Consider the following 15107-nt stretch of genomic DNA (forward strand, 5'->3'; position numbering starts at 1 on the left):
AGCATAATTTACCAACTACTTTTAATGGTTTGCCATAATTATAGGTTTTTAATTTAGTGTATCGTTGTGACCATGACATACACGACCGATATCATACGGGTATCTGGACATCCTAGGTTATCCCCGTGGACTCTTCATATATATCAATACATCCAGACTCCTAGCAACAGTCATCTTCATAAATCAAGGCTAATATTGGAACGAATATTAGCCTTCATTTATGAAGATGAGCAACAGTGTCCAACTAAAGAAACATAAATTTGAGCAGAAGAATTCTTAGAATTTCTGTTTACTGTCAACTTTCTCAAATGACTGATTTTAATGTCTCAACCAAGATTGCATTGATTTTATGCAAGTCTGCCTATAATTTAGTTCGTTAGCAGATACAATGGAATTCTGGTTTACTTCCATCTTTTTTTTTAAGACCAAATAGTGCAAACCATAACCTTTCTAAACTGGATACCTCTATAACCAGACTTTTTACTGCATCTCATAGATGTCTGTTTAGAGTGGTTTCGCTGTACTTTACATTAATAACAAACTCCATCTGTTTTAATGAAAACAAACCTGTTCATTTGTGCATTTTTCCTCATAATTAAAGTTGTAACATTTTGAGATGGCGCCTTTAAAGTCACTGAAGGTATTCCAGGGGCGTGCGCAGAAAATTTTGCAAGGGGGAGTCGAGGTGTCTGGCGAAGCCCGTGACTGGGGGTCTGAAAAATTAACCCCAGGATTCACAGGGATGTAAAAAAATCGGGATATGATTTTTTTTTTCGCCTTGAGCCTTCCCCTTGCGCACGCGCCTGTATTCGGTGTTTGCAGTCCTGAGATCATCATTGTCAGAAGTTCATTTTTGTAACAAATTTGTACACCAAGTCTGGACGTCAGGTTATCTAATGCCGTATACACATCCTCAAAGTAGATTAAATATTTTTATAAACTTTATAACAGGTGTGTAAGCTTGAGCACACAGTTCCTTAAAATGACCTGTAACAGAAGAAAAAAAAGTATATTAAAATACAGTGAGTTCTAGCAAGAATTTTGTATTGGCAGTTATTCTGCTGTGAATTTATTTCCAATTTCCTGAAAGATTGTAATTACCTGGTAAGTTGAAGAACGCATGTGGTGCCCCCTGGACTAGAACGCATTCTGTGGCGACATCAGCACTATCGAGTTTGTCTCTGTATGCTAAAAAAAAAAAAACTTTTTAGTTATCGTGGTAAACTAATTCTGTACTAGATTTAAACCGAGTTACTTGTATATACTATATGTGGTTGCTACGCTAGATGCTATAATAGGCACAACACCTTTAAAGCCGATATTACCTAATGCACAAATATATACTGAGGTCCAAATGCATAAAATTGAATAATTTTACAAATAATGTTGCTAATCGAAAAGAACCAATTTAGATACCACCTTACAAACACTGGCACGTATAACGAAGTGCGTTGTGACGTTTAGATGTGAATTTTCATGATCCTTCCATATCCCACAATACACTTCATATCAAATAATACTAATATGGTTATCTATAATACAATTTCAAGCCTTGTAAAGTTTTTGGACGTCAGTATATATGCAACTGTACGAAATAAATGTAGCCATAAATTAGTAATTTTATCGCCCACCATTGGTAACTATGAAAGACCCGCCTATAGGTACGGACTGTTTAATGCCATAAATATTGCGTTTAAGTTTGGAACCCTGCCTTTAATACTTTATCTTATGTTTAAGTGTGTTGTAGGCGAAGGCTTGTGTCAAATACAAATTGGTGTCTGTGTGTGTGTGTGTGTGTGTGTGTGTGTGTGTGTGTGTGTGTGTCACAGGGAATACATTCCGTAATATCAGAGATTTTATATACAGTTTAGTGGAAATGTATCAGATTTACCCAAATTTACATGTGTGTATGTGTGCACGGGCGTGGGAACGTGCCAAAAAGTGGAGGGCACACATGCCTTTGGGAATGTCTGTACATTCAATATTCATTTTTACACACCGTAACCGCTGTCTCGGAGTGGGTCTAGTTCTGAGAGAACAAAAAGAGCTGGAGGCAAATGTCTGAAGCTTGGTCGAAGCATTGGCGATACTTTAGGGTCCTCTCTCTGCTCGTTATTCTTCAGACTTAGACTGAAAAACCTAAAATAAGTAAATATAAGTTGAATAAGTAGTGTAAGTCGCTGTTTTATTACAGCCATATATATGTTTTGTTATCTTGTAAAATGGAGGGGGCACATTTTGATTGGTGTTGTAACCAATTCACGCTTTGTATAAAACCCTGACTCGATTATCAGTTAATTATTTTAATTATTACTTTATTTGCAACAAACATGGGCCTAAGACAGTTTTAATAACTACTGCAGACATGTTTGCGTGGTTTCTTGACATGACCAGTGGCAGATCCAGAATCCATATAGGGGGTCCCAATGACATGTGGCCGAAGGCCTCGGATTCCTCGGATTCTACAACGTAGAATCGCAAAATTTAGGAAGGGCGGGCCTCTGCTCCCCTCCACCCCCACCCCCTCATAGATCCGCCACTGATGACCCATATCCAATAAACTATTTCAGAAATGGTTGATGTTTTTATATTTTACACTCATCAAAACAACGTTAGGGCAGTACTGCAAAGGTTCATATAGGTTTCAGACAACTTATTATAATCCCTGTCCTAAGATTTCTGGCGATGAATGCTATATAGATTGTGTTGTGTGCTCAAAAAGTTCACTTTTAGTACAGTTTACAGCTGTTTAATTAAAACAACTGTTGAAATTCTCATTGCATAAAACCAATTTTTTATTTTTGCAGTTTTTATCATGAATAGTAATGACATTAATTTAAATTTCTATATCTATAACCATAATCATAGTACTTGTCATACCAGTCTATAACTGCTTGGTTCAATCCAGGTGCTGTGGCAAATTCTTTGTAACTCGCTTCCAGACATCTCATGTCGCACATGGGGTATATTAAAATCTAATGAAATCAAATTTACTCAATTACTTATTGTAGTACAATAAAATGGATACACAGTTGCAAATATTATAAAGGAACAATATCTGAATATGTGAGATAGAGAGAGAGAGAAAAAAAATGTAACCGGGTTTGAGGGATTCTGTTCTGTACTAATACAGGGCTCGAACTTAAGAATTTGTCTACCACGGCAATTTTGTAAAGAATTTTCATGGGTGAAACGGCCCACCGACGGCAGTTTTTGGAAAAGTGACATTGCATCAAATAACATGACTATAGGTAAGATTATACCAAATAAAAATCTCATAGGCGATCATGTTAACGTTTGTGTTTAAAAACACTATATGCAATATATCAACCAAACTATATGACCCATAAATATCAGTACTACAACCCCTACCTCAATGTATTAACTGAAGAAAATGGTACCTTTCATGACTAATTTTCGGTATAACCAGATGTTTTTACAACACCTCTAATTTCGCACAAAATTTGAGTACTTTTTTTACACGTACCCCATACATGTTCCAAGCACAAGGCTACTTAACACGGTGGTACTAGATGAAATAATACTGCATACATTTTTAGCCCAGATGAAACTAATTTTTTTTGTGAACCAACACACTCACATCAGGTGTGTATACATTTTGCCATTGTTGGGGAGCTTTACCGACGGCACAAAATTGTTGTCGGTGATAATCTCTGCCTACGGCAATTCCGGTTTACTGAGAGTCCGCATTTGTGGGGTTTCACTGTATTATGGTTAATACTTATGATTATTATTATTATTATTATTATTATTATTATAAACTGCATTACCTGAAAGTCAATACCTTGGACATCGTGAGCGACAGAAGCGGCCAGCTGACCCCCACCACTGTCACCGGCCACACCAATCCTGCTGGAGTTACTCCCTCCTGTTTATCATAAATATGAAACATAGTGAACTATCAATTTTGAACGAACTGCACTCCTATCTAGTTCATCATCTCCAATTGTGAAAGGTATTAAGTAAATTTTTCACAATGCTTGCTGAACATCAAACCAAGACGTATAGTAGGGCATGCTAGTAAACACATTTGACCGTGTAATTACACAACTTTTGCCAAGTCGGTAAACAAATTTCCCATCTAAGTAAACTAATCTTGCTATGTCATTATAATCAGGTTTTGTCAAGTCACTGGCCCGTAGGCACGATATCTGGAGGGGGTGCACTCTTCAATGGAGAGGGTACAGTCTCTAGTTGGGGCAGGAGGAACAAGCCATAGTTTTACCTTTAAATTGAGTAAGACAACAACAACAAACAAAACGTCCTCAAGTGTGGGGACACAGCCCCTTCCCTTTGGTTCCTAAGGACCAGAGTCAGTAAACAAGTTTTAATATGTTAGTAAACGAATTGTGTGATGGCATAAATAAAGTTTTATCATGTCTGTAAACACATTTTACAATGTCAGTAAACACGTTTCACCATATCACCCAGTACTAATCTTTAAAAGGAATTTTTTAAAACAAACTTTTTCACCTGGATGAATTTTATATTTAATTAATAAAAGTCACTAACCCTGCTTGATGTAGACAATTAGAGTTATAACGGTGCTGAACGTACAGCGGTAGGCCTAAATACAGATAAAGATAAAACACACACACACACAGATACAGACACACCACATACACACACACACATGCAGACACACACACACCACATACACCACACACAAACACACATACATACACACACACATACATACATATACACACAGACAGACACACACACACACACACACACACACACAGATACAGACACACCACATACACACACACACATGCAGACACACACACACACCACATACACCACACACACACACATACATACACACACACATACATACACATACACACACAGACAGACACACACACACACACACACACACACACACACACACACACACACACACACAGAGAGAGAAACACACACGTCTTTTACTGGAAAGCTGATTAATAGCCCATCCACTTGCAGACGCCTATGTAATTAACTTGAAAGTTGTTTCGCTGAGAACTGTTTGTTAAAGTTTGTTGTATTGATTGTCCTATTCGTTTTCGATGGAGGATGTCGGAGTAGAATTTTGAATAATGCTGTAATGCTTCCAAAATAACTACTGTGTCAAGGTTAAACGCTGTACAGAATATTTACATGGCAAACTGTTTTGTATATAAACAACATACCAGGTGATATTACCAGGGCCATTCCAAATTTAAAATACTTCAAGGAGGGCTCATTAACATCAGTTGGGACACAGTAATACAAAAATATAGGGTCCATTGCAGCTAGATAAAAAGGGCATTTTTAAACTAAAAAAAATATCTTAATCATAATTTTAAGCGTGTCAACAGTTCTCTCCCCAGCCTCTTACCGGCCTCGGTGGCTTCGTGGCAGGCCATCGGTCTACAGGCTGGTAGGTACTGGGTTCGGATCCCAGTCGAGGCATGGGATTTTTAATCCAGATACCCGACTCCAAACCCTGAGTGAGTGCTCCGCAAGGCTCAATGGGTAGGTATAAACCACTTGCACCGACCAGTGATCCATAACTGGTTCAACAAAGGCCATGGTTTGTGCTATCCTGCCTGCAAATAAAAGATCCCTTGCTGCTAATCGGAAGAGTAGCCCATGTAGTGGCGACAGCGGGTTTCCTCTTAGAATCTGTGTGGTCCTTAACCATATGTCTGACGCCATATAACCGAAAATAAAATGTGTTGAGTGCGTCGTTAAATAAAACATTTCTTTCTTTCTCCCCAGCCTCAGCCACTAGATCCGTCCCTGATTTATTATAAGTGTATTACCAATCAGTGTTTTGTTCACCAGGGTCCATCTCATCACACACTGGGCGTCGTCCACAGGGGCGGGGAGGCGGTGCTCGGGTCCCAGTCTATACTCGGCGCTCAAAATAATACAAGAGGAATCTCTGAAATATTTAACCATTAAAATGATCTGTCATTTTTAATATATATATATATATAGTTTTTCTCTTTGTTGCTTCAGTAGGATTTAAAGTGATAATTTTGCCTCCCCATTCTATGCATAACCTAACATCATTTATTAATGCAAAATTCCAACACCCCTACAGTTTTGATAAACTTGTGTGTTATTGCTATCAACAGTTATCGTCAAATGCTTTCGTACAACACACAGGTATGTTGCCATGTGGGATTTTTTATAAATATTTTGTTACACAACCCAATGCATATAGCACCCAGATTCTCAGTGTTAAAATGGAGAATAAACTCAACTTTGTGTCATAGTGTGACCAGAGTATATTGCATGCAAAGGATTATCCTCCAACCCCCCAGTCCCCTCCACACACACACACACAAAACCCCAATATAAGTGTGTGTGTGTGTGTGTGTGTGTGTGTGTGTGTGTGTGTGTGTGTACATGAGTGTTGTATTTATGTGCGTGTTGTATTTACGCGCGAGATAGCAGCTATTAAAAAGACTTTGCAGAGACACATAACTGAGTTTAAACTAAACGTGACTACCCATCGACGAATTTAAATGTTTATGGTTTTTATTTGCTATGAATATTAATGACGTATTTCTAGGTTACTGAAACGTTTTGGTGATGATGATGATGATAACTAGTTTAACGTGCCCACATACCACTAGGGTTTCGAACACGCCCATCCCAAGTTCGACCTCCGATAAGATCGGTGGCCTGACTCGGGATGGGGGGGGGGGGGGCAGAATTTTGAAAATAGCAATTAGTAAAAAAAAGTTAATAGATTAAATAAAAAATAAATAAAAAAAGGTTACAAGTCAAAAATAAAAAAGATTTGACTGCTCGGCCGAATATTTATATAATTTGGAGCATTTTAGAACGACAATCCAAAATTAAATAAGAGAAAGAAGAGAGGATCGGACTATTTAATAATGTTAAAAAAAAGTAATTTCGACATAACATTTTAAACGCAGATCTAAAAGTTTAAAGTCCTATCGATATGTCCACGCGAGTGGCCTCGTTAAGGCCGTTTGGGTGCACAGCTTAAAGGGACGAGATGAGTTGCATCCCGTCAAGAAAACTCCTAGATTGACAGTCGATAGACGTTGAAGGTGTAGTGATGTGCTGAAATACAGATCTTGAGAAGCCGGATCCGTCTGAACGAGAGAGAGTATCAGACTAGGGTATAGTCCAGTCGTCATGGGTTGGTATTGTGGTGCGGACGGGCCCGACTCAGGAGGATACGAGATGGTATCACTATAAAAAAAAAAAGTAAAGTTTGTTTTATTTAACGACGCCACTAGAGCACATTGATTTTTTATCTTATCGGCTATTGGACGTCAAACATATGGTCATTCTGACACTGTTTTTAGAGGAAACCCGCTGTCGCCACATAGGCTACTCTTTTTACGACAGGCAGCAAGGGATCTTTTATTTGCGCTTCTTACAGGCAGGTTAGCACAAACCATGGCCTTTGTTGAACCAGTTATGGATCACTGGTCGGTGCAAGTGGTTTACACCTACCCATTGAGCCTTGCGGAGCACTCACTCAGGGTTTGGAGTCGGTATCTGGATTAAAAATCCCATGCCTCGACTGGGATCCGAACCCAGTACCTACCAGCCTGTAGACCGATGGCCTGCCACGACGCCACCGAGGCCGGTGTGTATCACTATAAAGCAAGGTAAAGTCTAGAAAAAGAGTAGTAGGGGCCGACCCCGCTTCCTATTTCTTCTTAGAGTGGGGCGGTCAATCTTCCAGTGCTGCTAGGACAGGCTCGGACATGTAGAGACTAAACGCGAACAACCGTGGCGTTCTGCAGAATGGCCGTCATACGAGTCACGAAAAAAACAAGTCGACAGTCAGACGGAGAAATGACGTGGAGGCAAGGAATCTCGCTAAAAAAGAATCCAACCTGGTGGTGCAAGCTGTCGAAACGAGAAGCGTTCCAGCGTTCAATCAGTTCCAATGGCCGCATACATCCCAGTAGAAAACTTCATTTCGCTGACAAAAACAACGAAATGAAGGACCCTCAAGTCGAGCACACGAAAGCACGCGCAGTGTGCACAAGCGAAACAAACACGTCTTACCGCGTGGAGCTCCAGACTGGGAATCGTTTTGGAGGCGTTTTTTTTATTTGTTGTGTTGTGTTGTAGTTGTTGATATTAATGCTGCTACTGTTGCTGTTGTTGCTGCTGTTGCTGCTGGTGGTGGCGTTGTAGTAGTTGTTGTTGTTGTTGTTTAAATCATGCTACAAATAACAACAATGTAGTAAAGCATGCGTGCTCGCCTGGAAATCATTTTGCACATCGTGTCGTAGCCGGCTCGAGACCCCAGCACCAGTCCGCCGCCGTGGAAAAACACCACGATCGATGACGTCGCCGAGCACGATGACGGTGTGTACACACTGACGCGAAGTCCGTCTGCAATACAACTACACATACATCAGCGATAACGTAAAGGTACTAGTATGTTAGCAGCATTTGTAGACCAGAAAATAAAACCTCAGCACATTTTTAAAGTTAATGTTTGTTTTGTTCAACGACACCATTAGAGCACATTGACTTATTAATCATCGGTTACTGGATGTCAAACATTTGGCAGTTCTGACATACAGTGTTAGAGAGGAAACCTGCCATATTTTGTCTATTGGTAGCAAGGGAATTTTTATATGCACCATCCTATAAACAGGATAGCACATACCACGGCCTTTAATATACCAGTCGCAATGCACTGACCGGAACGAGAAACAGGCTACTGCTATCGAACAAGTAGTAACCGATCTTTTATATACAGTACATACTATGGCCTTTGATAGACGGGGAAAACCCCAGTCTATTAAGGGCGATCGATCCCACGATCCATCACATTTCAGGCGAGCACATACGCGTACGAGACGGGAGGAGGGGCAACTGCATCTTCCCCACCCCAAGTGCTGAAGCAAACCTCAAATTCGGGCCAAAACGATAGAGATATTCAGGCAAAATGAGCTGGCCAGAAACTGTTTCACCGTGTATTTTCATCATTCTAACCACATATTAGTTGTAATCCATGTAAAAATGCGTATTGGTTCGTTTGCAACCCTATATAACCATTTGCAGTAATGCTAATATGAATACATTTTATCCAGATTCGGGCATTTTTGTTTAATTGGGGCAAAAATCAGCCTGCACCCGTTACAAATGGGAGCCCGTACGCCTATGGGCGAGTGCACAGTGGAATAATAATTTTTAAAAATGTACATGTTTATGGGTTTTTACTTTTACTCATTTCAAAACTACTGATTTCTACCATGGTCATAACTAATGCTTTTTCACGAGGGTTGTTGATCTAAGGTTAGTATGGTCATTTGAATGCAACATCCATGTAATTACATGTACACAATATACCTATTTGAGTACACCTCCCGTCCCCACACATTTTATAATATCATTTGCTAATGTAAAATACAAACACAGCTACGTTTTAATAAAGCTACATGTACATGTAATTTCATAATTAATGTATATGATCAAATGACTTTATATAACACGTATTACTAAGACTGTCGCCGTCTTGTTAACTCCATTATACAGAAACGGATGAAATAGCACTCATGCTCTATTTAAGATATATGGGGACAGTGTCCAAAAACAACTCTTGACGATTTTTTTTTTCAATCTAACATCAAGCGGCTAGACTAATTTTTAACACTGGCAAAGATATGTCTTCTAAAGAAATTCTTAATGAGCTGAAATGGTTGAATGTAAAAACAAAATGATAACTCGTTTTTAAAAACATATCAAACTCGTTTTCGCTTGTTAGATACCTTTTAAAACAACTCGTTGTGAGATAAATGGTATCTAACGGCTACTCATGTAGTATTCTCTATATAAACAACTCGTTGTGAGATAAATGGTATCTAACGGCCACTCATGTAGTATTCTCTGTATAAACAACTTGTGAGATAAATGGTATCTAACGGCCACTCATGTATTATTCTCTATTTAAGTATATTGCATGCCTTGCAGTGTATGTAAATATTATACATGTGCTTATGAATGTATATTAAATGTTTGATATAGGCTAGAGAAGACCATATCGGAGACCAGTCTCTTATTTGTACTGAATGTGTCACCTTCTTATTCTTATTATTAATAAGCGATGTTACACAACTAATAGGTGCCTGTTAAATTGATTTTAAAAATATTAATAGTTTTTTCTCTTCCTCTTTAAAATATTTTAATAATTATTAATAGAATTTACTACAAGTTATGTATTTCTGAGCTGATTGTTTTCTAAACATTTTTGTAGAAGGATGGGACGGACTTAGTTGGGGTTTTGTTCTGCATGGATTGATAGTAGTAGTATACGTAGAACGTTAACGTTATCTTATCTTACCTGGAGTGGCTTGGGACGGAACAATAAATTCGTTCACCTTTCCTTCGAATTCGGTTGTCCCCGCGAATTTAACTGCATTCTCTTCGTGTATTCTCCGGACTACGTCGGGGGTCATGCTATAAAGGCTTCCTGTCCCTGGTGTTTCTTTAGTTTCAAAATAGGCAAGCGTTTCCTTGTGAATTTTATATTTTGTTGCGATGTCTCCCCATGCCTCGTAAGTTGACATCGTTAGAGAAGTGAGACCGACCTTGCTGTTAAAATTAGACGTGTTCTTGACCTCACAGTTTGTACTAGGCTATACCGATAATAACCACGCCTGGTAATCCAACAGTCGGGTCGTTAGGCAATGCTATGTTTTAGAGTATGCGTTTCTTTCAGTATTCTGCCATTCTATTTGATGTATAAGACTTGTATCATAAGAAAGAAAGAAAGAAAGAAAGAAAGCATGAGGGAAGGAAAGAAAGCACGAAAGAAAGAAAAAGGAAAGAAAACGTTTGTGCAAAACAAAAAGAAATTTTTGAAATGTTAATAAAAGTATGTTTGAAAAATGCTGAGATTTTAGTTTAAAAAAAAGAAAAGCCTGGATATATAGTGAACAAAATAAGAAACTTCCGCTAACTTTGCTTGAACATAACTTGATGAAAACAAACCGGGGGAATAATTGTTATATATGCGTTTAAAGAGTGTTCCATAATGCATCGTTTGGTGCAAAAATCATGGCCATAGGTTAACAGAAACTGGGAGAACTGGTAGGGGTTAAAAATAAAAACACCCACTTAATAACTGGTATGACCACCTCTTGAATTGACCACTGCAGTGCATCGCAGGCGCATAGAATTGACTAAAGTGTTGATTTCTGCCTGTGGAATATTGTTCCATTCCTGAATGAGCGCTTGACGAAGTTCGTTGACAATAGCGGGTGGGTTGGGACGACGCCTCAATCGTCTGTCCAGACTATCCCAGGCATGCTCGATGGGGTTGAGATCAGGACTTTTAGTGGGCCAGTCATCAATGAAATCAATGTTATTTGTCCTAAGAAAATTTACAGTGTCTCTAGCTGTATGAGAGGTGGCATTATCATGCTGAAAAATCGAGATGTTGGCGTTGTTATGGAATGACGTGATGAGCGAGAATGTCATCGCTGTAACGTTGAGCATTTAAATTGCCATCAATTACGACTAGTGGTGAACGATAACCATGGGCAATGGCTGCCCAGACCATGACAGAACCCCCACCCCCGAAACGATCTTGTTTAAGAACACAACAGTCAGTATAGCGTTCATTTCTCCAACGGTAGACGCGCACCCTGCCATCACCACGTTGTAAAGAAAATCGGGATTCATCCGAAAAAAGAATGGTATTCCAGCGTCGCCGAATCCAACGAGTGTGTACACGTGCCCAATTAAGACGATGACGTTGTGTTAAAACGCATCCGACGTAAGGACGTCGTGCATGTAAACCGTTCTCCCGCAGACGTTACGGACAGTTTGCCCACTGATTCGGTTATTGTGAAGCCCATGTGTGTTAGAAGCAGTAGCAGTGGCAGTTTGGAATCGATTGCGCAAATGCGTGTTCATGATATAGCGGTCTTGACCATGTGTTGTATCACGCGGACGTCCACGAGGTGGCAAGTCGTTGGTGCTTCCTGTCGTTCGAAATCTTACGCGAAAATTTCGTATCGCTCGAGTAGAACTCCCAACATGCCTTGCAGCGTCTTCTGTCGACATGCCAGCATCAAGCATGCTAATCGCCCGTTCGCGTAAATTATTGGGTATTCTTGGCATACTAAAAATGCTACAATGTAAAAAACGTTAATATTTTTACAAATTTTGAAGCGTTTTTGTTCACTTGACAACATTGTCAGTAAGACAAGTAAAACAAATTGACCGAATACTACACGGGACATGTCGAACCATGCATGCACGTGCAAATTGAATTTCACGTTGTCGACGATTAACAGTGCAAAAATAATCGATAAAATTCATGAATCCTGATAATACAGCTCAAGGCTAATACTACCTATATAATTTCATTACACAATGAATTCTTTAACACAACATATGTACAAATCGGAAGTTTCTTTTTTTGTTCAGTATATATTTAAATGTTCAATAAAGAATTGTATTAAAACTATTTGTAACAAAAATAATACTGAACGGGTTTCCATTCAAAATTTTAAATTAGAAAGGAGCCATAGGCAAGGTGAATCTCTAGTACTTTTTTTTAATGCGCTACAATGGTGCTGCAAATGACGAATGGTTTATGCCCAATTAATTATCAGTGACATGGATTGTAATACAATATTTCTTACACATCCTTTGGTGATTTCATTTTATTTATAGTTATTTTCGTGTTATATCCAGTTACGGTTCAAGCACGCTGTCCTGGTACACACGTCAGCAAATCTGGACTGTCTGTCCAGGACAAAAAGTTAGTAGTTAATTAGAGTTTGTTTAACGACACCACTAGAGCGCATTGATCTATCAATCATTAGCTATTGGATGTTAAATATTTAATAATTTTTACCTCGTCTTGGGGAAAACCTGCTACATTTTTCCATTAACAGCAAAGGATCTTTCATATATCACGGCATTTGATATACCAGTCGTTGTGCACTGATTGGGACCAATTAGAGAATGGTTCTATCAACGTGGTTCGATCCCACGACGTACGCACATCAGGCGAGTGCTCTACCGACTGAGTGAGATTCCTCCCTGTTGGTGGATAGTGAGAGTGTTGTGGCTTTGCACATTTCCATTGAGACCTTAAACTCTGGGTGGGAGCCGAACCCAGTACCTACCAGCCTTATGTCAGATGGTTTAACCAGTACACCTCCGAGACAGGCCGACACCATGGTGAGAACCATAAGCGTACGAGACATGGGGGAAGGGAAGGGAAGGGGGCAACTGCCCCCTAGTGCTGGAGCAAAACCTCAAAATCGTGCTAAAATGATACAGAAAATGGGGCAAAATGTGCTAACCTGAGACCTTTTTACTATGTATTTCCACCATTCTACCCTCAAAATTAGTTGTAATCCATGTAAAAATACGCAGTGATTCGTTTGCAACCCTATATTATATGAATAAATGTTGTTATCCAGATTCGGGCATTTTCGTTTAATTCGGGCAAAAGCCAGCCTGTCTGCCCCCCCCCCCCCCCCAAAAAAAAAGGGGGGGGAGGGACAGTACGCCTATGGTGAGACACTGTTATTTTTGGTAACATATACCACCATCACGCATATACGTGTATTATCGATTTAAAAACATACGACTGTTTTAGAGTAAACCTGAAACGCTGTAAGTTTTATTTGGAAAAGACGTTATTTTTACCTCTTTTTTTTTCTTTTCTTTTTTTAACATCTGGGTTTTGACAACATGTAAGAAATAAAATACTTAATTCATGTCTGTTAAGTTTCCATAAGATATATATGGTACCTACGTCCATTCATGTAATATTGTCCATAAAATTGCATATTTAAGCAGTGTACTACGTTATTTATACGGGTTGCATAAAATTTAAAATCATGAGGAGCACATTTCATTAAACATCGTAAGCTTACGTCTGTAATTAGCAGTTATACAGGACTTTCATTTACATGCGTTTGACATGTATTTCACGCTTGAAACCGGCCTCGGTGGCGTCGTGGCAGGCCATCGGTCTACAGACTGGTAGGTACTGGGTTCAGATCCCAGTCGAGGCATGGGATTTTTAATCCAGATACCCGACTCCAAACCCTGAGTGAGTGCTCCGCAAGGCTCAATGGGTAGGTGTAAATCACTTGCACCGACCAGTGATCCATAACTGGTTCAACAAAGGCCATGGTTTGTGCTATCCTGCCTGTGGGAAGCGCAAATAAAAGATCCCTTGCTGCTAATCGGAAGAGTAGCCCATGTAGTGGCGACAGCGGGTTTCTTCTCAAAATCTGTGTGGTTCTTAACCTTGTCTGACGCCATATAACCGTAAATAAAATGTGTTGAGTGCGTCGTTAAATAAAACATTTTTTTTTTTTTTTTTCACGCTTGAAATTACACCATTAGGGAAAAGGAGTATTTTAAGGACAAAGGAACATGAAATATGTGTACTTTTAACAATAGTTGTTGTACTATAATAGTATTAAGAATTGTGGTTTAGTCGTAGATTTACGTTTACGTGCAAAACTAGGCTTACCATGTTTTGCGAAATTGGTCCCCGTTTTCTTTTCGTTTATGTTTCGTTTGAATTAATTTTATTTATTATTAATGTAATTTTATTTATTTATTTTGTGCGTGTGGTAATATTTACTGACGTTCAAAACGGGTCTTGGTGTGATCGTTTGGTATGCAGATTACAATTTTGACACCGCATTTGTATTTAGCAATATATTGTAATGAATCGTCAGATTGTGCTAATTAAAACAGTTCGTGTATCACAAACATTTACTCACCTCTCAACACGTGCACAGTGGTAAAGTGTTCGGTTAGGAATCAATCCCAGTCGGTGGGCTATGCTAAAAACCTTGGAGAGAGGATGCTTGTTGTCTAGCAGAGCCTACGAGACCTTTGTGAATTAGGCCCCTGGTAGGCCTATATCAAAGGCTGTGTGCTATCCTGTTTGTGGGATGGTGCATATAAAAGATCCCTTGCTACTGATGGAAAAATGTAGCAGGTTTCCTCTCTAAGACCATAGGTCAAAATTACCAAATGTTTGACATCCAACAGCCGATGATTAATAAATCAATGTGCTCTAGTGGTACTGTTAAACAAAACTCCTCACATACGCGATTTCG

The 15107-nt window shown here is 39.2% G+C and overlaps 1 protein-coding gene across 1 annotated transcript; it reads right to left on the bottom strand.

Annotated features, from left to right (window-relative positions):
• Nucleotides 1–708: 708 nt before the first annotated feature.
• LOC121371739 (carboxylic ester hydrolase LipN-like) lies at nt 709–10554 on the bottom strand. The gene is made up of 8 exons (XM_041497843.1): nt 10343–10554; nt 8253–8385; nt 5811–5932; nt 3792–3889; nt 2881–2975; nt 2000–2139; nt 1102–1188; nt 709–987 (listed from the first exon to the last, which is right to left on the bottom strand). Exons 1-8 carry the CDS (start codon nt 10455–10457, stop codon nt 914–916), a joined length of 864 nt encoding a protein of 287 aa, XP_041353777.1. The 5' UTR covers nt 10458–10554; the 3' UTR covers nt 709–913.
• Between the last annotated feature and the right edge of the window lie 4553 nt (nt 10555–15107).

Source organism: Gigantopelta aegis, chromosome 4 (assembly GCF_016097555.1).
Source record: "Gigantopelta aegis isolate Gae_Host chromosome 4, Gae_host_genome, whole genome shotgun sequence".
In the NCBI taxonomy this organism is placed as follows: domain Eukaryota; kingdom Metazoa; phylum Mollusca; class Gastropoda; order Neomphalida; family Peltospiridae; genus Gigantopelta; species Gigantopelta aegis.